At 39.5% G+C, this 12,899-nt stretch overlaps 1 protein-coding gene across 2 annotated transcripts in view; it reads left to right on the top strand.

Moving 5' to 3' along the window:
• The window catches only part of SND1 (staphylococcal nuclease and tudor domain containing 1), a 502,890-nt gene that overhangs the window by 450,263 nt on the left and 39,728 nt on the right, over positions 1-12,899 (top strand). For both annotated transcript variants that reach the window (XM_069979511.1, XM_069979502.1), the window contains exon 18: positions 478-619. In XM_069979511.1, coding sequence (XP_069835612.1) covers positions 478-619 — 142 coding nt within the window. The remainder of the gene's footprint in view (positions 1-477; positions 620-12,899) is intronic.

Here is a 12,899-nt window from a genome sequence, read left to right as displayed (position 1 = left end):
AATGTCTTGTCAGATGTAGAATGCTTGCACACCGGCTGTTACACAGGCCTAACCATGTCTTGTTATCTGGAATATGTTTTATGGCTTTGTCTGCTAAAGAAAGGCTCCCTGGAAATTTAAAACTGACCAAAAAACAGAATGGTTTTATCTCATTCATTGTTAGTGTAACAGCTCACGTGACATTGCATGTCTACATGTGGCTGTCAACTTTTACCCATAAAATTGAGAAAATGTCCTGCACAAACACTACAAGGTCCACTTTGTTTTTGAATGTCCTGTGCAAAATGATGTGTTTAAAATGTTGTCATTCATATTTCACTTGCTTAAAATGCATATTTGCATTGTTGTGTGTGTAATACTAGCATATATTTTTTTTACTATAAATTTGGATTTGAGACATGTAATGTTTACACATCTGTTACTGGTCCTTTTTGAATAAATATATTTATATTTTTATTTTTTTATTTTTTTTTACAGATCTGGTCAAAGTTTGAGGAGCAGCCTGTAGAAGAGGCAGTTGCTGTGGTGGAGGAGAAGGAAAGAAATGCAAATTACAAACCTGTCCTGGTTACAGAGATCACGGATGAACTGCACTTTTATGTTCAGGATGTTGAGACAGGTAAAAGAGCTCCCTTCCTCATGGCTTCCTTTTGTTATACAAACATGACTTTCCACTTTATATCTCCTTGCACTGGTAGGAGACTGTCATTGTAAACTTTGTTCTTTGCCTTTTACATTCTTACTGTGCTATTTTATAGGCTAATAAATTCAAGGCACTGCTGCTTTTGGCTAGGCACAGAATTCATTAAACTCATTAAGTGAACTTTGGGTGCAGTATTAGTGCAATACATAACTGTGACACATGGATAGAAAGAATTCCTGGAAAGGTCATTTCTGTCATTGGCAAAAACATTTTAATTTCAAAGAAGAGGACCTATGTACATTAAAGTAATCGGTTTATTTCTGTAAGGACAATGTACTTATGTTTTGCAGTGTAATTAATTTATAGGCCCATATGCCCAATGTTAAATTATGCTCCCATGTTGTATGACATTTGAATATACTGTACAGTGACTTGTACTTTACATTAAACTCTTCTACATTCATTCAAAAGAACCTAAAGTATATCAATATAAAATAAACTTAGAAATACTCAAATGTTAAACGTTAGGCTTCTGTATATACCCATAAACAGGTCCTATCTTCTCAGTTTAGTAAAGGAAGGTTAGCCATGCTAATTATGTTGTCTTTATGACTACGCACCAAATCCTCATAATGTACCTGCAGACTGCACCCGTTGGTAATGGCCGACATCGGAGATCACTCTGATACTGGTCATTTATCTGTTTAGATGCTTCAAACAATAGTGATTCCATTTAAACAGTTTTTACCTTTGTTGTTGGTGTTCCTGTGGCCCCTTCACGGCAGTCTGAAGCGCCTGCTAGGCCTTGGTACCTGCCATAAATGATCTGCTTGTATATGATGTATGGAATATTGTTGTACACTCCTGGTGCAAGTGGAAAATGCTCTTGGGCCATAGTTGGGCCACAGTTTATTCAGGTATTTACTGTCCCATAATGCAAGAAATTGTCATTTTATCTGCATTTATACACTCATCTGATTTGTCAATATACCATCTTCGGATGTTTCAGTATTAAAACCTTTATCAACAAGGTATACGTGTGGAGATGCAAAGGGAGAAGAGAAGATGGTGCTGATCCTAAGTATGGAGTGGGTTTATTGGCCAGAGCGCCATTAAACCTGCCTCATACATAGTATTGGCACCAAGCATATGGATTTGTTTACATTCCTTGAATATAACTCGTATTTTTTTCACTTCCAGACTGTACCCTTAAAGCTGCTTGCATGTAAGATGTTTACTGCCCTAAACTAATTTATGTATTTTGCCTCAACTCAGACCACCCCTTTTTTTGTCATATGTCATTGTTGCAGTGGATTCCAGTGTTGATTGCTTTGATCTACTTGTATATGGATTTTAGAACATCCCCCAGCCTATTGACTTTACATCATCCTATCAAAAAGACATTAACGGGGCCATTATTTTCATCTGCTTTTAGGTCCATTACAGTGTAGTATTGAATGTCTTCATAGATGTAACACTATTTTCTCTGCAGAGTACGGAAAATGACCTCTCCCCGCTGAAACCTTCTCTTCCACCGTGCTCCTCCTTGTTTTATTTTTTTAATTAGTCTCATTTAATTAAGGCAACATTATTAGCTGAACAGAAAGAGGTCCACAAAGCCTTGGGCTATAATAAACTCACAGCATCTTTCCTCTTCTCTGATAATAGTCTCCAGTTTGATGGCAAATGAGAGGTATCTGTAGAGCTGTTTGGTGGCACAGCTAAAAGGAGGGGGTTAGGAAATCACTAGAGGTATAGGGCTGAGACGCTGTTAAACACGCTCTGTCTCTCCCAGGAGACATCTGGCATGATCTAATTGAGACATAAAATGTAGAGAAATATGCAGAGGCGCTTGATATTGAAGATGAAGCAATTAATTTAATATTACAGAATAGCACTAGTCACTTCTGTGTCTTCTGAATGTTTTACCTTCTCTCCTTATTTAAATGTTGTTGTTTGTTTTTTGCACACACTGCACATCATATACTGGCAGAAAAATGCTAACCCTCATATATTGCATACCTGCATATGTGCTTGTATTATAGTTAATCAACTCATTCCAAAGCTACAGGCATTATGACTTGTGCAGTTTAGTCAACTCTTTTTTTTCATGTCCTATTAAAGGGGTTGTCCGGCGATAAAAAATTATTCACAGAATAACACACATTACAAAGTTATACAACTTTGTAATGTATGTTATGTCTGTGAATGGCCCCCTTCCCCATGTTTCCCCCCACCCACGCTAGACCCGGAAGTGTGGTGCATTATACTCACCGCATCTCGTGTCGTCCACGGTCTCCGATCCTCAGCAGTGACGTCTTCTTCGGGAGGCCGGCGGATCTTCCCGAGTGCCGGCCGCCCTCTGCAGCGTCATCCGAAGCTCAGCCGCGATTGGCTGAGCATAACTGTGCTCAGCCAATCGCGGCTGAGCAGCTGATGACGTGGCCGCGTCATCAGCCGCTCAGCCGCGATTGGCTGAGCACAGTTATGCTCAGCCAATCGCGGCTGAGCTTCGGATGACGCTGCAGAGGGCGGCCGGCACTCGGGAAGATCCGCCGGCCTCCCGAAGAAGACGTCACTGCTGAGGATCGGAGACCGTGGTCGGCACGTGACAGGTAATGTATAGCGCACCACACTTCCGGGTACACGGGTGGGGGTGGTGGGACACGGGGAAGGGGGCCATTCACAGACATAACATACATTACAAAGTTGTATAACTTTGTAATGTGTGTTATTCTGTGAATAATTTTTTATCGCCGGACAACCCCTTTAAGGTATATGGATATTATTGGAATGTGGTTCCTATTTAGGATCACGCTCTAGCCTGAAAAGGCAGCCTTCACACACAGCAGTCGCCAATCAGGACGATGCATTATAAAGTTGGAGGTATATGTGCCGCGTGTGAACATACAGAACTTAAAATATTTTGTGCTATAGCATTAAGATTTACCTCTGCTCCAACTAAGCAGCCCAACACAAACTGTTGTTTAACCTCTATCAAACCTTATAGCGGAGACTAATCATTTAGGCAGAATGTGTTGTAGCATCTGTGTACACACATTTTCTGCAGAATTGAATTCAGATTAAATAATGTAGTACTTTACAACATGCTAGCTAAAATTTGGCTGCTCAGAAGTGGAAACTCATGAGCATTACCTGTCTTAAAAGTTGTTGCCTAGATTGTCGGGGCAAAGAAGTGTACAGTAGGTAGCCAAGGAATGTTTCAGCAGCTGTCGGGCAGTAGTTCATGTGTCTGGAAACCTTTTCCCCTTTCATGTGAACACTACTTTATAAACTTCAACATAATGATTTTTCCTTTAACACTTCAGAAGTTAAAGCAGGTGGAGGAGGTAATCCTATATACTACCCAGCCATTTGTATTGATCCACTTCTAAGAAAATCACTTATAATGGTCTTTAGTTCTTTAGCAAGATGGCTTCTACACATTAAGATACTGAAGTCAATTTACATGTATACTGTACCAAAGCTACAGGAAAAGGAGCTGTAAACCCCTCTATTCACTAAAATATATAAACTAGAACCAGGCACTAGATTTTTTGGTAGTCCTTTTATAGACCAATTATAAGCCTAAATGTAATACTGTGTGATAGCTAGGTTGTTTTAAACAATAAACTCATGAAGACAATGCTAATAAAGCCACCATTCCAATATGTTAATTTAATAATATATGCTTTTCAATTTTATAGCTGAATAAGTAATGAACGGGGTTGTTCACTGACCTATTAGGGCAATATAAGTGTCATGGAGGAAGGTCCACTGCTTTGGACCCTGGTATATCATAAACCTTTACACATTTCCTGACCATATCGGATTGTAGGGGTGTTAGTGAAGCCAAACCTACAGCAGTTATTCATCACGCCATGTTCTTTTTAAATGCATACTTGCTTTAGTTATGAGGGACATCCTTATATACTCTTGTGATCCTGAAGTTTTAGATCAAACTTACGATCTTGATTTTTTTTTTTTTTGACCTTTAAACCAAAAGCCTCAACATATGCCCTATAAATATATGGCTTACAGCTGCACCTAGAGATTTAATAAATCTTTAACTCAATAGTTTAATTATTTAGAGGTTTAATGTCTTAAATATTAATGTTACCTTTATTATAAGTTATCCAAAGAGCAGAGCAGATTTGTAAATGCATGCATATACCTCCTTTTAAAAGAGCAAAAAAAAGGCAGGCTATTACATTGTCAGCATTACTCAGCCTCCATTGCCAGTTTTTTGCTTTTTCTTGTTGCGTCAGCACCATTTTAAAAATGGGTGAGCCATGGGCCTGCTGTAAGGGAGGGATTGGGCACTTTTTTTCTGTCATCAGAGGCCACAGTTCAGCTCATCAAACATATGAACGTAAATTTGGGATAAACCCCAACCTGTAGTTAGCCTAAAAGTGGAAAGCTTCAGTCACTACCTCAGTGTTACTCCATATACTGCTTTTCAGTGTCTTTAAAGTGTCACTGAGGTCATAACTTTCAAAATGTTAATTTAACAGTAGATGTGAAATAAAGCGACTCTGTATCCACCAAGCCATCCCACCAACCCGCTAGTACTATCTGTTTGATGAGAGTAAATCCTTACCAGTCGTATCTTTTGAAATGCGCCTGTTGCCTTGGTTAGTGCAAAATATAATCTTTTAATCTGTAGCAGGCAAGTCAAACTGATGTGGCCTATAGCATCTTTGCCCCAGCTCTGCAACACCTCTCCTTTCTTCCTCCCCACCCTCCTCATCATCATTAGGAACACCCCCAGGCAGGATTTCTATTCATCAATCATCAAAACTGTTTAGACAAATGATGACTAGGAGAAATCCTGCCTGGGGAAATTCCTAATGATGAGTCGGGCAGGGCGGAAGAAAGTAGAGGCGTCGCAGAGCTGGGGCAACGATGCTGTAGGCCACATCAGTTTGACTGGCCTGCTACAGATTAAAATATATCATTTGTTTGCTCTAAGGCACCAGGCGCATTTTAAAAGACACGACTGGTAAGGATTTACTTTCATCAAACAGAGCTAGCGGTATGGTGGGGTGGGTTGGTGGATACAGAGTTGCTTTAAAATTAATTTGGAGATAAAGAAACCCTTTGAACCAATTTGTGTGTAGGGTTTTTTTTGGCTTTGGTGGGGAAGAATACTGGATTTAACCTATTCCAGTGCCTAAAAGATACACTGAAACAATAAAGGGAATCTGTCAGTGGCAATTAACGTTCCAAACTGCTTAACCTGTTTGATTGCTGTTAGGTCCAGGTGAAACATGGTACTTTTCATATATCCAGCTTTTTTCTACAGTACAAAGAGGCTTTCCTGGGCATTTGAAGTGCAGCAAGCTGTAACACCTTCTTACGTGCCCCCTATATATGAACTTAAGACTCTGCTTCCAGGTGTCAAGCAAGCAAGAGGGGGTTAGAGGAGGTATTTTCAGCTTGCTGTATATCAAGAGAATGGGAAAGCCTCTTTGACACATTGTACTGTAGAATGTGCTGTATATGTATATGAAAGGTACCATGTGACTTAAAATCTAATCTAATGGTGTCAGCAGTTTTTAACATGAATTGCAGTTGACAGATTCCCTTTAACCCATTATTAGATGTCATGACTAGCTATGTGTTTGTATTTCTAATACATTATAATCACAATACATATATATTATCCACCTGTAGAAGTCATACCGTTCATCAATTAGTCTAAATTCATATCAACCCATATAATGTGTAAACATAGAGGACATGACATATTACCTTAGGTAGCCATTTTGATGTTGAGTGTGGTAATCCCGACAACACACCTAAACATAGTTTTGTCAGGAGAATAACATTGTTATATGGCGCTTAATGTAATATGCCATGATATTGTAAGTGTGCTATATCATGGATCCATGCTACTGCGCTTGCATGAATCTGTGATACAGGTAGTTGTGTGGTATGCTTAAGAGACCATGCTTTTGCAGCTGAATGGACATTGATCCCTGCAGCCATGTTCCAAAAAATATTGGAAAGCCTTTGCTGAATGGCTGCTGCTTATAGCATCACTGAAGGGGTTTAGTGCTATACAAATGGTTGTGATACGCACATATATACGGCTCTTTACATGGAACACTGTAACAAGTCAGTGGCAAACTTTATAAATGACTCCTCTTTGTGCCTTCATGATGCTTCATTGTCTAGTAATTACAGAATATTTTCTTAAGCATCTATGCTAGAGCGAGCAGAGCACACCAAAACAAATTACACACAGGGAATGTGTGTTGAGAATTTTTTACTTTTCTCTCATTTGGTTAATTAAGTGGGAATCCACATTCGGCAAGTGGTATTTGCCTTTTAACATGATTTAAACTCAGTTTAAGGGATTGTATCCAAAATATTTAATCTGTGAGCTCTGCAAGTGCTCCTTTTAATGGGTATTATGATAGTTATAAGAGGAGCGCTGGCAGCTGTTTGGCTCTCTTACAAATGACAGTTTTGGTTGGCAGAGAGTTGGCTGCATGGTGAAGAGATTCTGTGAGACGCACACAGTATGTACAAGAAAGTAGTGAAGCTCTATTGTTACAAGGTCGTTGAAAGTGCAAATTTATCCTTGAAGCAAAGGCACCATCTGGAGAATCTGGTGTATATTTTTTACATAGAAGTCACGTTGCCTCCTGTGTCTTACTCGGCAGGAATTTGCTGCATCAAGGTGCATCTCTACAAAGGATCAGTTACTTAGTAGGTGGCCTTGAATTTTGTAGTGTTTAGGTCACACATACTTGAAAAGTGTTTCTCTTCATTGTCATTTTAGATAAAGGTGTTTTTGATTCTCTTCTGAGCATTCAGTCCATTAGTTAGGAATGTGATATCTTCATATTTAACAAATGTTGAATGCATGATTTAGTTATTTTCCTGCCTACATTTTTTTTTCTTGTAGTTCTATGGCTTCTCAAACTTTTTGAACTTTCTAGCCAATTAGTAGTTGTATGACCTCAATAGGAGCTACCAGTGCCAAACAAGTACCACAGTACAGTATATAATAGATCTGTGTGGTGCAAAACAAATAACACTAGTACTACAATGCAACAGGGAATACTACTACTTCAATACCTCCAAAGTTCACCCCAGCAGTGCCAGACACATTACCCCATTAAGTGCAACCAAAGAGGCCAACTAAAGTAAGCAGTATTTGCCCATATGTGTAAGCTTGTCCCATAAGCACCAGCTGCATTGCATGTTAAGTACTAGTAACTTTGTCCCTATATACTTTATACCAACAAGTTTATTTACATCTCTCACACTTTCCTACTAACTGCTAAGTCCACTTGTTGCTCTTTGAAAGCTTTACACATCTACATGTCTGTGGTTGCGGCCCCCAGAATTGGCTTATCTACCCCTTGGCTAGATAAACATTGGGAGCCCCTGCATACTAGTTTGTAGACTATGGACACATTTTGGTGCATTTTTAAAATGTATCTATTTTGTGTTTATAAAAAAAATCTATAATAGGTTTTATAAAAAAAATGTTGTATGATCAAATCAAAGTTAGACTGCCCATAGCCTTTAACTGGTACCTGTAAAGTGAAACTCCCACTTATTCTTTAGACCGGAGTGGTCAGAGACTTTTTATACTGAGCATCTGCCTGCCAAGGTAACCATATGAGACCCAGCGAATTCCATATGCAAATCCATGTGCACAGGACTTGCCACAGCTTGAAGAAACAGAGGAAGTTAAACTTTACAGCTACCGTTTAGGCCATGTTCACACACTGTATATTTCAATAAACAATGTCCGTTGTTGCAAGATTGCAACACCAGCCCTATTTATTGAAATGTGAAATAACATTATTTTCTATGGAACAACCGCCACAGTGTATGCACTCTGTATACACTGCTGCCGCCGTTCTGTGTGGCCACACAGAAAACTCACATGCCTGCTTTGTGCGGCCACTATTCAGTGAATAGCAGCCGCACAAAATATCCCATGCACACAATGTAAAGCACAGCTCCGGCCGTACTTTACATTGTGTGCTATGGTTAATTGGAGCAATTCACTGCCGTACCGTCCGAGTGAACATCCCTGACAGCGGCCGCTGTTTTTACAGCGTGTGAACCTGGCCTTAATGTGCACCAGGCTGATATAATTTGATGCTACAAAGCGCTGGTGGCTTTGATAAGGAGCCTTCTAGATGGATTGATCTTTACCCCCAAATTAACATTGGTCTAGTAGATCGGCACTCATTTTAAGAAGCCTTTTACAATAATTATTAATGGTGCAGGCAATGTTGCATGGACGATTGCTGGATCATGTGTGCAGCCCTTTATTTTCATTGTCTGACACACATCCCCTGTTTACACAGGCGATGTACAACTGACCAATGATAATTTTTAGGCTTCATGAATTTGTCAGCCTATCGCTGACCCTTTTTATATTGATCAGTTATTCCATCCACAAGAGCAGCGCTGATCGTGGTTCTCCTTTTTCTCCATATGCCAAACAACACTTACTGATGATAGCTAGCGGTGATCCTTGCAGTGCTGATAATAGGTACCCCTCCTACAGGCTGTGCTGTCCTAGTCTGTAACAGCTGTGCTGTCCTGTCTATAACAGTGTTCCCAACTCCAGAACTCAAGAATCACCAACAGGTCATGTTTTTATTTCACAGGTGCTATAACTATAGTTAGTGCATCAAGTATTGCCACAGCTGCTGTTTGTATAGGATATCCTCAAAACATCACCTGTTGGTGGGTCTTGAGCACTGGAGTTGAAAAACCCTGGTCTATAAAATGGACAAGCATGGAGGAACCTGTGATCATGCTGTCCTCCACTGAGCCTTTATATGCCTTTGGAGAACACAGAGGAATGGGGAAGGGCATGGTCACATGCTCCTCCATGCTCAGCCATCTTATGTAAAGGATGGAGGAGGGGAGTCTGATTTTTGCTGTATGAGGTACACAGGGAGCTTCTATCAGTAAGTGCAGTGAATACACTTACTAATACTGTACATTGAACTATTTTACTATAAAGTGGCCAACCCCTAAAACTTTTAAATAAAGGGCATAAGGAGTTCTGAAACCTCCTCATGCACTTTTTTTAATGCTCATATTAAAGGGGTAGTACGGCATTAAAAAAATATCCACTAAATAACACACATTACAAAGTTATACAACTTTGTAATGTGTGTTATGTAAGTGAATGGCCCCCTTCCCCGTGTCCCCCCACCCCCAGAAGTGTGGTGCAGTATACTCACCAGCGTCATCAGCTGCTCAGCTGTGATTGGCTGAGCATAACTGTGCTTAGCCAATCGCGGCTGAGCAGCTGATGATGCGGCAGGGGGGGGGGGGCGCATCAGGGACGGCTGGAGCGGTCAACAGTAATCTGGTGAGTATACTGCACCACACTTCTGGGGGTGGGGGGACACTGGGAAGGAGGCCATTCACTTACATAACACACATTACAAATTTGGATAACTTTGTAATGTGTATTATTTAGTGAATAATTTTTAAACTACCCCTTTAACTTGCCTGTCTCACTGCAACCCATGCCTTCTTTCTCCTATTTCCGTTATGTTTGTCCCTTGATGTTTTTTTTTCCCCAAAGCTCGGTTTTGAGAGAGACATCAATTGGATCATATGTCCACGAAATACTCTTGAGCTTTTGACAAACTGTCCCTGTTTACTCCTCTCTGGTCCACTGCTCAAGACGTTCACTTGAGGTTTCTATGTCGACTCGAGTGTCCTTTTATAAGCTGTAAGCTCCAGCGAGCAGAGCCAGCACACCTTGTATCTGACGTTATCCTGTTGTCATTAGTGTATGGTATATTAGAAGTTTCCTAGCTGAGAAATATGCTCTGCTGATGTTCCAGAACTGTAATTTGTTTTACTTTATGCTGTTTCCCAGCCTACCGTAACATGGTGTTTAGCTGTGTGCAAAGCATCAAGCATCAAATGTCCAAGGAATAAGATGAATAAAATAAGCCAATTACATGGGTATTTTACCATCATCACACTAAGAGGTTAGATTTCTTTTCATGGAGAAGACCAGAAACTGTACTGCTAAGAGGAAGTTTATAAAATGCCCTAGAAATCTAACATACCTCTAGCAATCACAGACTTTATCCTCCTTACTGACAAGTACAGAAAAGTAGTATGTAGCTTCATTAAGTTAGAGGTTTCTGGTACGGAAAATGGTTAAATATTCACATTTTAAAAGATAAACTTGTGTAATGGAAAGTTGAACAGAATGAATCTGCAACAAGCTATATTGTATAATTTCGTTCTCTTCTGCCATTTTGCTTACAGTCCTTTTTAGTTACATGATCAAAAGTGGTTGACATGCATACAAAAGCACAGGACAAAGAACCCCTGGTAAAGATGTTAAGAAAATACCATGTTTTCCTGGAATGCTGAAGATGCACATATTTAAACAAGGCTCAAATTGTGTGGAAGTTTGCAAGTTTTTTTTACTCTTGCACTGCTCCATGCTACTTTTTTGAAAAGTCAGTGAGGCTTAGTGGGAGAGGCATGAGACAGAATCTAATGATTAAGGGCCGGTGAGGCCACAAACGCGTCAGACTGTGTGTCCTGCATGTTTTTTTTATGGAGTTTGTTATATGATTTTATAAAGATTAGGAATAAATGTTTTTTTTTTTACCAGCAAGTGCTGACTTTTCTACAAGTTTCTTCATACTCGTATGTTCAGGATTCAAAGGTTCTTTGGTCATGCACTATCCAGGTGAGCTGGTCATCTCCATCTGTTTGCTATTGGGCAGAATCTGTCATTTGTGGCATATGTACTCAGTTTTCACTTTTTGTAAACTTTGCACATGCTAGACAAAACTAAAAGGCACATACTGAACTTTAAATCTTCACAAATCTACACAAAGTGACATTGAAAACTTACAAGCTAGACTGCTCAGAATTTGTGTAGATTTGCACAAAAATCTACATAAACTTGCACATAAAAATTGCTTATAAGACTAGCCATAAATATGAGTGATCATGCTGTCACACACATTTTTCACTTGAAAGATGGACCAGGAACCAAAAGTCGCACATATTTTGAGCAAAGTGGTTGCGCAAAATGTTTGACTTTTTGATTCAAAAACTCACAATTACACTATTGATGAATTCACCCCATGGTTTCTTGCAACCTGACGCACTATTCATGCCCAAAAAAACAATGGTGTGAATTATAGCAGAAATTTACTTTACCTCCTAGCTGGTGTAATGTGCTGTGCAGACAATCCAAAATACTTCACATTCATGAGAGCTGTGCCTTTTACAAATTTGGGGCATCTTATGCCAGTATATTTTCTCTTAAAACCACCATGTAAAATAGGAGATTCTTTTTTGGTTCCTGCCACTACTGTTGAAATGTATTCTTGCTGGTCATAAATTTACTTTTAATTGGCCCCAAATAGTAAGATAAAAAGTCATTTTTGGAAAGTTGTATTAAGAAAGTGTTACCTTTTAGTGTATGCGACCTCTGTTTATTTTTTTTTTGCAGATGGTACGGTAGCGTTAATGTGTGCAAGTGCCACATTAATCAGAGGGCTTAGCGAAACTAGGTCTTGGAAAGCTAGTGGAAAATTGCTGTTTTCATCTCTTATTTCAGAATATTGTCCCCAGCCAGTAAAAGCTCCATTACTGTCCACGGAGGCATCCTGGGTCACAGTAATACCGATAATGCTCTCTAATGTGTAATATACAAATATTATGAGCAAGAAAAGCCATTTAAATAAACATGACCCTTTAATTTGCCTTCTACTACGAGATTAACTTCTCCTCTTTCCCGTTTTTTACTGTTTAAAATTATTTAAATGAGACTACCTAAGGCGCAGAGCATTGCTGTATGTCTTGGTTACAGATACGAATCTCATGCCTTCTACTAATAGTTGTTTTTGTGTGTGGGTATACAGTTATATTACAGTGCATTTAACTTAGATGAGGTGCTGCTTTTTGTTATCCACTTCTTTTTATGGTCATTGAGTTCTGCCATGTACTTACTGACCTGTATACCACTTTATCTGCATTACCTATACACCGTTCAGCCTGAATGCTAGCTGGGCATCTTTGATTCATATGACCTGGCCAATGTGTTCAAGGTCTCCAGTCTGTTTTTTCAGTAAGAATAGAAAGTGTCAAGCAGCATGCAACATTTAGTTGAGAACATGTGGCTTCATCAGGTAGCTTATGCCTCATTGCTTTCAATAAAAGTGGCCTGGGTCAGCCAGCTGTGATATGAAATATGGAGCACTCTGCTTACACTGCATTT

Source organism: Dendropsophus ebraccatus, chromosome 1 (assembly GCF_027789765.1).
Source record: "Dendropsophus ebraccatus isolate aDenEbr1 chromosome 1, aDenEbr1.pat, whole genome shotgun sequence".
Classification (NCBI taxonomy): domain Eukaryota; kingdom Metazoa; phylum Chordata; class Amphibia; order Anura; family Hylidae; genus Dendropsophus; species Dendropsophus ebraccatus.
Note: the sequence above shows the minus strand (reverse complement) of the source record. Positions and strands in the feature narration are given on the sequence as shown.